This window comes from Vipera berus (genome assembly GCF_964194415.1).
Source record: "Vipera berus genome assembly, chromosome: Z".
In the NCBI taxonomy this organism is placed as follows: Eukaryota; Metazoa; Chordata; class Lepidosauria; order Squamata; family Viperidae; genus Vipera; species Vipera berus.
Genome location: NC_138205.1, coordinates 113,565,082 through 113,578,696, shown reverse-complemented (window position 1 = coordinate 113,578,696; position 13,615 = coordinate 113,565,082). Strand labels below are relative to the sequence as shown.

Sequence of the window (13,615 nt, the reverse complement as noted above, 5' to 3'; positions counted from 1 at the left end):
TTATTATTTAATAAAAATCATAATCTAAAAATAATCTCTAAAAAACAATTACTTTTTTTTCCAAATGCCTGAAGTGCTAAGCAATGGTAATATAATGCTTCTACTTTTTTAAATAAATGTAATTTAAAATGTCCAATTCACTATGGGTTAGTGATTCTGATAACCTTTTATGTTATTCAAGCACTAATTTTCGTTGTTTTTGTTAATCTTTGTAGCAACCTTCCAATCTGTCTGGATTAGAAATAACAAATATTTCTCAGCAGGTGGCAGCACTTAATTGATTTGGGGTGATTTTAGCCCTGGTTAATTTTGGATGATAAATTACTGGACAATCCAAAGAACATGGATTATTTGTGTTCCTTGCTTAGTACTTCTACTCACCATAGTGCAGAAGATAAACTTAATTAGAATTCGGATCTATAAGACTGCCAATTCAAAGTCACTAAATCATATTACCTCTGGTTTAAATATATAAAATATGTCTCTATACTAAGATAATTTATGAAAAGTTGGATTCTCCATAAGGTGATTGCAAAATATCTAGTAGGTTTTCCCTGATGAACAAAATTCTCCCTATATACATAAAAAAGGAACTGTGAAAAAATTTCTTTCTTCCTTGTAAAATTAAAAGCACCATGGCTGAAAGCTGACTTTTCAACTTTTCTCAACTCTTCAGAAAGAAATACTCTCTAATTTGTTTTAAAAATTTGTTCCATAACACTCTAAGTGATAAGGTTGGGATTGTTTATTGCCAGGGAATGAAATAATTGCAGAGTGAAACGTTTTTATATCTTAAACAAATAGCGTAATGATTGTTTTAAAAAAGGTAAATATTTAGAACTAAATATCAACCAGTATCAACTGCATGTTAGTCCTTATTCTTATAGAAAGAAATATGTTTTAATATTTTGTACAAATATTTAAATACTTGGTTCACATATTATGCCAAGTCATGATTTACTTAACCTTGCTTTTATTAAATTTTAAGGGCTTGATCTGCACAATAAATTAAATAATAAACCATGGTTTACAAATAATGTATTCACTGAATAAAGCCACTATTTTATATAGAAAGGATTTTCAATTGGTTTTTGAAATCAGAAAACAGCAAATGTATTTCAGCAAATTTGCATTAGGAAAAACACCAAGATGAATAGAGAACAATAGCCATCTTTAAGGTAATTTAACTTTAGCTTAAACCCTGTGGTAAGATGGGTGGCCAATAAAATAGATGATAGATAGATAGATAGATAGATAGATAGATAGATAGATAGATAGATAGATAGATAGATAGATAGATAGACAGACAGACAGACAGACAGACAGACAGACAGACAGACAGACGGACGGATGGATAAAAACATAACTTGGTTTTGTCCCTTTCTCTGGGGAGAACAACACAGGTTATATTGCAATATTTTTTCCTGGAAAACTATGGAAGATTGATATGAAAATATCATCACTGACGTTATTAAAGAGGGGAAAAAAATCTAACTGCTACATTTGATAATCAAATCGATTCCCTGAGAATTACTAATAATCACATACTGAATTTAGGACAGCAATATTTAATTGATTAATCAGGCAACTAACTCAAAAATGAGTTCCAGTTAATCAGGCAGCTTTTAAAAATGCATTTTAAGTGTAAGAACTTATAAAGGGAAGGAAGGTTATTTTTAGATTGTAGTTTACAAGGCATGTTGCTTTAATCTCTTTTCATTTTCACTCACACATATACAAATACACACACACCGTAACCGGGAGCTTGATGCTGATTAAAATTCATATAATGAGGAGATTAAGATTTATTTAGACAAACAAAGAACTGGAAGTGAACCATTTACCTTTTCGCAGTGTTGAGTCCCTGGCAATTCCTTCACACTCCATCATCTCCTCAAAGGACTGCCCTTTGACTCCTTGTTTCTCCGGCAGGATGTCAGTGACCTTTTCTTCAGTACGCTCACAAAGAGAGTGTGGGCTAAGCAATTCCATGCTGTTTTTTCTGGGAAATGCATATTTTATCTCTTTGTTGTAGTCCACTGTTTTATCAGGAACAGGATGTGGGGGCTTTTCCTCAAAGGAGCTATGCTTTCTTACCCCGTTCATTTCCCATTTTGCAAATTCTTTGGGCTCTGCTTCTTCAAGTTCTCTCAACTGCTGATTGTTCTCTCTTATTTCTAATGAAGGCTGCCACAATTCTGTTTTCAGGGTGTTTTTTAATGATAGATCCATGCTTTCCACTGAAGAGTGGTATTTGAAATCAGATTTACCGACCATCGGATCTTCCGCTGCCTTCAGATGGAGATCTTTACTAAATAATGGTGACAAGGCAGATACCATGTTTGATACAGATGTTATAGTAGTTGGAGACAGAGGAGTGATCTTCTCACTGTCACTTTGTACCTATGGAATGAGATAAGAGACTTAAAACTGGTTGTCTACAAGAAAAACTGTGCAATAACCAGCAATTATGCTAGCTATTCATTATTGTAACCTTTCAGATGCTGAGCTGGCAACATGACCCTACAGAAACATAAGAGAGTAGAGAAAATGAGAAAGAAGAGAACAGTTTCTGCTCCTCTTCTACCATAATTTTTAAAGTGCTGCTTCTGGAAACAATCGAAATTCAAAATTGGTTCTCTTTTCATCAAGTGAGAAGTATATATTTACAAACCTACTTTTCTTTAATACCTTAACAAACCTACAATCATATAGGCTGGCTGATGAACGTCATCAAAACAGAAGTAGAAAAGCTAGATCTTTCTCTGATGTTGGATTAGAACTTCTATTGCCCCAATCTCTGATTATGACAGTTACAAGTCTAGCATTCATCTGGAAGGCCACAAATTCTACAGCTGAGGATTAGAAAGACAAACTGGGCCTCAGATTCAAATCCTCATTCAGCAGAAAACTTTCTGGGTTACTTTCAGCTGGTTTCCAACTAGGTTCATATATCACAAGTCATCATTTGCTTAACTCTGTTCAGCTGAATTAATAAAGAACTGAATAGCTTGGAAATATACAAACAAATCACATTTTGGTTTAGTGCAATGAATGAATGCATTCTCTTCATACAATCTATCTTATAAAAGTTGCAGGAAACAAGTATGGGGAAAAAGAATCGGGGTGATCCTTGTATGTAAATTGGAGAAATGGTAATATAAAAATATAATAGTTCAATTTGGAAAAAAAACCTATATGCTGTATTTCTAAATATTTGTGTATATGATCAGGAAGCATTAGCATTTAAATTTTAATTCTACAATTCAGCTACAGGTATGGTTTACCATTAGTGCTACCACTTTTAGATAAAATTTATAGAATGTACAGGTTTTTAAAAATATTGTTTGCTGCAGAACATGATTATATCCATATTAGCCCAACACACCTATGCAATCATAGGTCAATTGTGCTCGGGGAAAAAACCCCTCAATGTTAAAAGAAGGTATTTTCCATTTGTACCTTTTTTCAACCCTGAAAGCTAGTTTAGCAATATTGGTCACATAGACATGCCATTCTAAGAATTTGGAATAAATATAAAACAAGGTTTTCCACGGAGATCCCTCTTTGGGTGTCTCCTTCCTGCCTCCCCCCACCTCGGAAGTCTTTTTCAGAAAAGAAATGGTGGCAAAGCCGGACTGGTGGACTTATGGTAAAATACATAATATCTTTTAATTTTGGTGATCCTACCCTCAAATCTAAGGAAGAGTTATAATCAAAACCACATGTCTCCCATTGGTTTACATATTTACAGTGGAAAGAAAGATTTAAATTAGACAAAAAGAGTTATGGGTTTGATTTAATTAAAAATGAATTGGAAATCTTACTGTGTGGTACTGATGAATATATTATTGCCAAGTCTATAAAATGTTACTGAAACTGAATTTGGAAAGTGAACATGTGAACTATTGTATGATTCAGTGGGCAAGGAATTTTGAATATAATGTTACACTTGAACAATTGGAGAATATATGGATGAAAGTTTTAAAATTTACATTAAACTAAAATTTAAAAGAACATTTCTGTAAGATGATGTATCACTGGTATTTAACACCAGATAAGTTATCCAGAATATATAAAGGTATTTCAAATGTTGGTAACGTAAATGTAAAGAAGGGATCTTTTATTATTTATAGTGGACATGTATTAAATCAAAGAAATGTTGGAGTAGGATTCATATTTTAATACAGAAAATTCTTAAAGTAAATAGAAAGATAAAACCAGAAACTTTTTTTTTTGAGTTTAATGGAAAAATGCTGGGGGAAAAAGTCTGTAACTTTAATGTTATATATGTTGATGACAGCAAGACTATGGAAGGACATTTCAATCCCCACAATGGACGAATGGCTGCAAAAGCCGTTAGCAGAGATAGATAATTTGACTGCTTTGATCAAAGAAAATAATATAAGTAGTTATGTTTCTACTTGGAAACCACTTCTGGATTTTGTGCTTAAGGTGGAAAAAATGAATCTTTGATTTTGGGTTTTACTGATTAGATAGATTCGTTGTTATAGAAATGGCTAATTTATACTATTATGTAAAAGTTAAAAATTGAAGTTTGATGTTACTGTTTTAGTCTACTGCATTAGAGTCAGAAGTCAATGCCTTTTTTTCTTTTTTCCCTTCTTTTCTACACTTCTCCTTTCCCCCTTCCCTTCCTTCCCCCCCCCCATTTCTGTATTTTATATTATAAACTAATAAAAACTGTAAACATAGCAATATTGGTCACATACAGATAAAAATAAGATAGACACAGTTCTTGAATATGCTCTAGTTATTGACTCTAATAAAAATTGTGTTCAAGTATTGGTTGTAACAACAGCAGCAGCAACCAACTTGCCTATAAACCAAATCATCTAAGCCCTGGAGATAATCACAGTCCACGTTTATCCTATTTATAGGCAAGTTGGTTCCATGCAACAGCTGGGCCTCTGAAGTTAAATTTCCAATATGGAAAGAATTCATGGTGTACTTGTACCTAAACCAAGAAGGATTTATTTTTTACCTAGTAAACATGTTTAGAATTAAAGAGCAAGCATATAGCTTTGGGAGTTCAGGACTAGAATTGTGACTATGTGAACTTTAGATTTGCTTAGGACCAGTGTTTTTTTTTTGTAAAAGAAAAAGGTGCCAGAACTCACACATGTCATAGAACCCGCCTTGCCTACCCTACAAGGTTCCATCCAAAAAAGGTGCCGGAACTCTGTTCTGAGCGTTCTATGAGGAAAAAAGCCCTGCTTAGGACAATACATCAGCTGCATAATTTCCTTTGTAAGACAGGAAACTGATACAGCCAGTTTCATGTACTTCAAGAACTTACAGAATTTATGTGGGGCAGCCTTTGTATTTAGAAATGTCAGTTTAGGTAGAACCCAGCCTTTAGATTTCATATAACCATCTTATTAAAAATCACGTAGCATCAATATTGTACTGTCTTCACTGGATTGTAAAATTCAAAATAATTTTGTACTGACAGCTACCTTGTATTAGAAAAATGTGTTTGGGGGTTTAAAGTCTGCCTCTTGATAAGAGGTTATCTCTACATGCTGAGGCACTAATCACACAGCTTGATTAACAGCAGCGAAGTTGCTGTTAGATGATATGCTGGACCACATTTTTAGGCAAGCAAGTTTGGTGAATGAGGCCATTAAATTCCATGTGGACAATTTCTACTGAATAAACATGACATAACCGAGTTGGGAGCAGAAAAAAACATTTGCGTTTGTACCTGCTCAACTTCTCCAAGAGTGACAGGCTGAGTTTGATAACGAGCTTTCGATCTCCTCTGTCTAAGATCCCCTCTCTTCTTTACAAAGACTGCCTTTGTTATCGGTTGAGACAATTTATTAAATAAGGCCATCTTTTCAGCCAAACTCAGGGTAGAAGAATCTGGTTCTCCAGACTGATCTTGCTCAGCAGTATCTTTGGCTTCCTTTATTTCTTCTCTGGCTGATGTTTTTTGGTGGGCAGATGCTTGCAACCTTAAAGGAAACCTCAGAATCAGCAGCTTTAATAGCAAATGAGACATTTAAAAAAAAAATCAGGAAAGCTTCAAACAAGACCTAGGAAAAGACTGGAATAAAGTGTTGGCAACTTGGTTTTGTGCAGCTGGATCTGCATTATCTTTTCGTAATCCTATATTCCATACTTATCGAAGGGCAGTGTTTTACAACCCAAAAGAGTCACAGCAATCATTATCTATGCCATGCACCAATTTACATTGCGTAGCTAAATACCATCGTAAGACAAAGGATATGTAGTCTTGATGAGAGTCTCTTCTGAACTCTCTAGCCAGTAAATTCAACATTTTTCTTTAAAACTCTCATTTTGATTCTTATTTGTTGTGAACATAGCAAGACATTTGTGGTCATTTTCATAGTAACATGCATAAAAGAGTACAATGCCCAAACTCTTGAACCAGTTTTACTTTCGCTTTTCAGAAAATCCATTCTTAGGGTGAGGGATATGCTCCATCTTATCTAGCCCTCCACTCACTGCTTACAATTTAAGAAAAACAGTGACTATGCTAAAACAATATCTATTCTATTGCTATTGCTTATGTGGTCTTTGAAGCTTGTATTACCCAGAAAAGGAAGTGGGGAAAACATTAATCTTTGTGCAGCATGCTCAGTTCATGGGAGGAGCAGGAAGGACTGAGCCAGATGTTTCGTAAGACCCATAGTGAGCACCACATGCATCCATTTTTACATGCAAAACAGGCAACAATGACAGCAATACTATTACATGGCAATTATTCCAAATTCTCTTATGTTTGCTGTATTGGTCTGGGATATACGTATGTACGTGTGTGTATGTGTGTGTGTGTGTGTGTGTGAGTGAGTGAGTGTGTGTGTGTGTGAGAGGGGGGAGGAAGGGAGGGAGGGAGAGGGAGAGTGTCAGGAAACTCCAACAAGATTTCTCACACTTCAGGGGAAGTCAGCAAAGTACCAGTGGGCATTAATGCTTACAGGTTGAATCAGTATAAGCTTGTGGGATCAGTGTAATTATAACTTCCTCTAATCCTATATTTTATTCTTGTGATTAAATACAAAAGTTAGAAAGTCCTCAAGAACACTTTATTTATTATACACAACCTTTACATAGCTGGCAGGGTAAATTAAGAATTATATTATCTTCTCAATGTTCAATCTCGCTAACCTCCTGCTTGCATTCACCAATTCCTTTTCTCTTGAGCTATTTTGTTCACACACATTCTCCCAATAAATATACAAAGGCATTGGGAAACAGTCAAGAGTGATGATGGAAGGATGAGCCACAATGATCTATATTGTGGGTAAAAATATATTTGTTAATCTATCAATCAATCTTTGCCATTTAAAAATTACAATCTGGCATGGTCAACAAAAAGAGAAATCCCAATAAATCACTAGGCTTTAGGAAAATTCTGTACTGTTTCTTCTCATCATATTTTAATCTTTCAATTCTGTTTTTTTCACCTCTCTAGTTTCTTTTACAAGTATTAAGCAGCTGAAGGGCAACCCAAATAAGAAGAGGAATTTATGCTTACACCTATAGATGGTGCAATTGCTCGTCCTTCCATTAATCCTTCTAACTGTTAAGAGACCGGAAAGTGAAGGTCCATGAGTGTATCTGACTTTCTCCATGCATTTCCCCCCTTTTATATTTGAGAATGGGACCCTCCCCCCAAAAAAGAAAGAAACCAGATACTGTGCCTAATCTAAAAGCTCTTGAATCAAGCGTGCAACAAGCAAAAATATTTGATTGCTTTTGCAGTAGACAAAGAAAGGTTTTCATAAGAAAGATAACCATTCTTTAAAGGTCTCCAAATCATACAGTACACTTGCTTTTATGGATGCATTTGCTAGCAATGAAGCTTGTGTTCCCTGTAACATGCAAGTTGCAACCCTCAGTACCTGGTAGGATGTATAGTGCTCTTAACTATAGTGGGATTAGGTATTCTTGCCACTACAGTGTGGGTATTCACAGTACATGAGGCAGGGGTAGATTCACTTTAAAAAATAGCCAAAGGGAGGAAAAATTCACAAGAAGAGAAAAGAACAGCATTAAGGAAAGCATATAGTTTTCACTATGCAAGATGATATACATTGCTTTTCCAGAGTTGAATAAATTCAATAAATGTTTTATAAAATTGCATTTCCAAGGCCAAGTTATCTGTTAACAGGAATGTTTCCCAAAAAGTTTAACTGATTTTCATATTCCTGTTACTTATAAAATCTTGTCTACAAGAGCATAGAGATTTGAAGGAGAGTCACAGGATTCTGTATTCATACAGAATATGAATTCATTATTAGGAGGGTACATGCATTTAAAAGGCTTCTGCTCTTCTGCCAGTGTAATTATGAAATTACACTGGCAGAGTTTTTCAAAGAAGGTGATATATTTGATTTCATTTATAATGCCAAATAATATCAAGTATATCCTATTATCATCTGTGATTTATTAATTAGAGTATACATATACTTTGTCACAATTTAATGACTGACTCCAAAAACTTATTGTGGTTCCCCTTAAGCTACCATAATTTTTCAAAAATTGTTCCCCCTCTGCTAGAACCTCTTCATAATTACCTAGCTATAAATACTTCATGAATGGAAATACAACTGTCTAATTAGCTAAGCCAAGGAAATATTTTAGCTAACATAGTTCTGGGACTTACGTAGCAGCAATGACCACTTCTTCGGTTGTAACGGGTTGCGTGCGTGATCTGTCTTGCATCCGTCTTAATCTTCTCTCCACAGCAGAATTTCTTGAATGTGGTTTTAGAACACTTTTATCATCAAGTGATTTTTCCATTTCCTGAAATGAAATATATTGCCAGTTTAAAAGGAGGTCTTGGGTCTTAGATCAATACATTTGCAGAGAAGAAATCTCTAGTGCATTGTAAGAGTTTATACTCACACAATGTCTCCTGAAATTTAAGTAGTGAGAAATTTACCTCTTCTCAGAAAAATAAAATACTTACTCTGAAAAGCAACCTCTTTGCAGCAACGCTCAGCTTAGCTCTTTCATCTAATTTCTCTTCATCTACAGAAGAAATGTGTATTAGGCTCTAGAATAGACAATCTAAATTGCTTCCCCACAACACCTTCATACAATATAGGCCCTGAGTTTCAGTAGGTAAGCCCCATCAAGTAATTATCACTCTGTCACAAAGAATTAGTATAGTGATAACCAGCCATCACAAGAAACTCCATCCCTTTGGTTCCTTGATGAAAGAATGGCATGGATACCAGCTGAAAACCCATGGGTACTACAGAATGTATGGAGTCATGGAGATGACCTTGAAGAAGGCACCTAGAAATTGTTAGGACAATCCATGTTAAGTTCAAGCAGGTGGAAAAGTACTGAAAAAAGGTTCAGACTGTCTCTCCTAAATCCTCAGACTACAACAGAGAAATCATGGGCAGACTTGCAATATTCTGCACTATAACCTATTTAAATAGAGTTCTAATCTCCCTATAGAATCAGTGTCTTCATCTGGGTTTACCTTGTAGGGCTGGCACAGAGGCCATGAACACCTGAGCATAACCACTGCCTATAGGTTGGAACACCATCCTAAAGTCTACTCCAGTTTGTTCAGGAACAGAAATACTGCGGGGCTGATAAACAGGCAATGCTTCAACACAATCCTTTTTCTGCCTGATACCATCTTCCAACAGATGTTAAGTTTTATTGAAGTTTATTACCTGATGTCCCTAGAGGCAAAGCATTTAAAACAGCAGCAGTCAGGGCAGTCAGGATTTTTTTCATGTTACCTTTTTTTATTAATTCCAAAAACTGATAGCATCTAGGGCAGTCTGCATTTGCAGCAGGTTTGCACAAGTTGAGACCAGATGTGGCCTTTAGAGTTGCTGTTTGATTTATTCATTAGCCCTTAGACCCTGACCTCTCTGATGATATCCTTTATTTTAGTTCCAAAAATTGTCTTATCACATCAACAAAGAAGCAAGACCTGGCCTGCCTGACTTGCTCTTGAAAGTTAAAAAAAGAATATATTTCTTGATGGCTATAGCATAAAAGCACTGTCTCCTACATAGTTCTCTAATGTCAAAATATCCCTCTCTGAAAATTAGTCTGTCTTCTTTCTCTTTGCTTTCAGAACAGGTGTTTCTGAAACATTTACTCTGGGCTTGTCAACTGGAAGTTTGGCAGGTTGAGACCCAAGCACCATGTGATGGGGTAAGCGCCTGTGTTTCCCCAGCTTCTGTCAATCTAGCAATTCTAAAGCATTTTTTTATTTTTATTTTATTTTAATCCCATTTATATCCCACCCTTCTCCGAAGACTCAGGGTGGCTTACAATCTAAGCACAAATCAAATGTGCTTAGCAATAGCCTTCATTCTATGTATATGCCTGCTTATTAGGGCTTTCCCCCCCCCAAGCGGCATTATTACAAAATCAGCTTATTGCCCCCAACAATCTGGGTCCTCATTTTACCTACCTCGGAAGGATGGAAGGCTGAGTCAACCTTGAGCCTGGTGGGACTCGAAACTGCACTAATTGCAGGCAGCTGGTGTTACTTAAGGAGGCATTAGCCCACTGCTCCACCAAGGCTCTTGCTAAAGCATGCAAATGCAAGTAAATAAAATAGTACCATTTCAGTGGTAAGGTAATAGGGTTCTTTCTACCTCAGCGTAGTCATGCTGGCCATATGACCACTGAAGTGTCTTCGGACAATGCTGGTTTCCTCGGCTAAGAAATGGAGATGAGCACAGCCCACTACAACCAGACATGACTGGACAGGGGAAATCTTTACCTTTTATCTAGTTGACCAGAAGGTCACTAACTGCCCTCATGGTGTTGAATATATAATCCTTATATTTCATTATGTCTTATGTGGTATTGGATGGGTGAATCCCCTTTCCCACTCTTTAACATCCATATGGAGCCAAGAGGATGTTTGTGTAATGTTCAGATTGCCAGTTAATCTCTAAATTCAGATGAGATTAGGAAAACATGCCACTCAGTCCACCTAGCAAAAATGTATAGCCTGATGTTTATTTATTATCAGCAAACATTAAAACAGTGAACTGGGGAAAAAACAGGATAAAAGGCAAACAAAAGCAGGGAGAAAGATATGAAGAGGCCTCCCCCCCACACAAATAAGCACACACACACACACACACACACACACACACACAAAATAGTTATATAAGAGTTACAACTTCTATTCTGCTGTTGAAGAAGTGAAGGAAGCAATTTGCAGGATGTGGTTCATTTACCCAATACAGGAGAGGTCCTCCAATAGTTTGGAGTGTGGTATCATTATTATGTTGGTCTGTCCAACTTTATCTCATCACCCCAACAATATAAAGATGCTGGGTGTAAGAGAACTGGCTGAAGGTGAACTCAAGAAAGACAGAAATGAGAACAATCTTTGACATTCCAAACTGTTCACCACCTGAAGTTTATCTTCAGACAGTTCTCTTACACCCAGATTTTCATAGTCTCCAGCCACCTGGAGAAAACATTGACAACACCTTTATATTGTTGGGGTGATGAGATAAAGTTGGATAGATCAACATAATAATAATACCACACTCCAAACTGTCAGATGACCTCTGTGTTGGATACATCATTCCCATCCTGCAAATTGTTTCCTTCACTTCTTCAGTAGCAGAATAGAAGTGTAATAAGGTGGTTACTGATATCAGTGTTATCTCTGGCCAGGCAAGTGTTGCCTCTGGAACTATGGCTTCTCAACAGAATGGCTAGAGAGACTTTGATTCACTTTTGGCTGGTGTGCCATTTGCAGTTTCCCTGGTGCTGGAGGACCTGGCTACAGTAATTCATGCCTTCATTACCATCTGCTAGATTACTGTAGTGCACTCTACAGAAGCCTTCCTTTAAAGATTATTAAGAATGTGGTGGCTTTCTGAAGCCTGTGATATCTTATGCTAAGGATTCTCAGCTGACTACTCATTGGCTTCCAGATATAATTTAAAATGCTGGTGTTGAGTTGGGTACCTGCAGGACCATCTATTCCAACTTAAATTGGACTATTTGATAGATCTTCTATGATGAAACTCAGTAATTCCCCCTTCCAGGAAGTGAGAGGGTCTGCAGGAGATGCTTTGGAATGCAGGGATTCTGCTTTGGAATCAGACTGGATCCTTTCTGATGGCTTTTAGCAGGATGTTACAAAGAGCTTTTAATTCAATTAATGACCTTTCATTTTATTGTTGTTATACTGCCTTATTCATATTTGTTTTATGATGCATTTTGGTCTTATTCATTTTTAACTTACTACGGATGTTAAACTGTTTTTATATTATGCTAGCCATGAAGAGTTGCCAGATTACACTAGAATATAAGTGTAATAAATAAAAATAAAGCAAAATGAAAATAGCCACAAAAACTATGGGTAAAAAATATTCTTACCTTCAGGAGATGGCATTTCTGGACAGAAAGTGGACCTATGGAAATTGCACAAAGGAAAAAGATAAAACAATGGTCTTTCTTTTTACAAAGGAAAAAAAATAATCCACTTGAAGTCAAGGAGGACAGGAGAAACCACAAATAAGATAGTGTTTCAGTTTGCAATAATCTTTTATTTGCAAATAACCTGAAAGCAGGATGGCAAGCAATTCCAGCCAGGTGTAAGTTGCATGAAGGAGAATGAAATCAGATAATTCATTAAATAAATAAAAAAATGAAACACCTTAAAATATTCCCCCAATGATTACATCTAGCACTGATGTCAGATTTTTAAATAATTGCTTAAACATTGTAGACTGAATCTATTTTTACCTTAGAATGCATGCTGAACTTTTAAAGATAACCTGTTTCCTGTACCTAATATGGAATAGAATGTAGTTATGTACTTGTGTGTGTTTGTGTGTGTGTTTGTGTGTGTGTGCATGCATATATATCAATGTATAATAAAAACACTCCCTCCAAATCAGCCACCTCCAACTGCATTATTAGTCTGGCTGAATAATATTTAACTTTCATTAAAAAAAAACCAGAAAGAAATCCTAAAAGACCTTGAAGCGTCTAGTTTATTTTACTAATAGAAAGTGCAATATATAGACTATTATTCAGTGATCTCAGCTGTATAAATGCCTACCGATCCGTTTCCTTTCGCTCTGCTGAAGTTATGGGTTGAGTCCTAAATCTCTCAGAAGTCTTTCTATTTTCCTCAGGAGAAAAATACCGCCTTGGCCTTCGTGACCTTTTTTCGCTTTGAGCACTGCTCGACAAATCAGTACCTGATGTTTGCATCTCACACTGAGACCCACTTTTTTTAACACGGCAGAAAGTGGAGAGAGGGAACAACAAAGAATTAGGACGAACAGGGAGAGAAGAAGAATGAGAAAAGAGAAAGATGAAGGTCAGATGTAAGTGTCCCATCAAATCAGTCCATTATTGCTCACTCTGCATGCTTCCAGAAAAACCATGCACAGAAAAAGTCATTCCATTCCAGCCACCCAACATCAGAACTTGCACTAAGCAAGCAGAAGCATGTATGAACAAGAAGATGAAGGCCAACACTGTGTCAAACATACTAGATGGAAATTACACCGGGTTTTTGAAGTGCTGCAGAATGCAACTGATGTTGAGTTTTGAGTGCCGTTTATGCCAAGGACGTGCAAGTGTTCACATCAGTTAA

At 36.2% G+C, this 13,615-nt stretch overlaps 1 protein-coding gene across 12 annotated transcripts in view; it reads right to left on the bottom strand.

The window, feature by feature from the left end:
• SVIL (supervillin) overlaps positions 1 to 13,615 on the bottom strand; it is a 180,487-nt gene that overhangs the window by 49,996 nt on the left and 116,876 nt on the right. For 9 of the 12 annotated variants that reach the window (XM_081345238.1, XM_081345230.1, XM_081345235.1 and 6 more), the window contains 7 exons: positions 13,073 to 13,243; positions 12,385 to 12,419; positions 8,966 to 9,027; positions 8,660 to 8,799; positions 7,896 to 7,991; positions 5,729 to 5,981; positions 1,845 to 2,403 (listed from right to left, as the gene is read on the bottom strand). In XM_081345238.1, coding sequence (XP_081201364.1) covers positions 1,845 to 2,403; positions 5,729 to 5,981; positions 7,896 to 7,991; positions 8,660 to 8,799; positions 8,966 to 9,027; positions 12,385 to 12,419; positions 13,073 to 13,243 — 1,316 coding nt within the window. The remainder of the gene's footprint in view (positions 1 to 1,844; positions 2,404 to 5,728; positions 5,982 to 7,895; positions 7,992 to 8,659; positions 8,800 to 8,965; positions 9,028 to 12,384; positions 12,420 to 13,072; positions 13,244 to 13,615) is intronic. The other 3 variants (XM_081345236.1, XM_081345233.1, XM_081345232.1) reach the window with 2 other exon arrangements.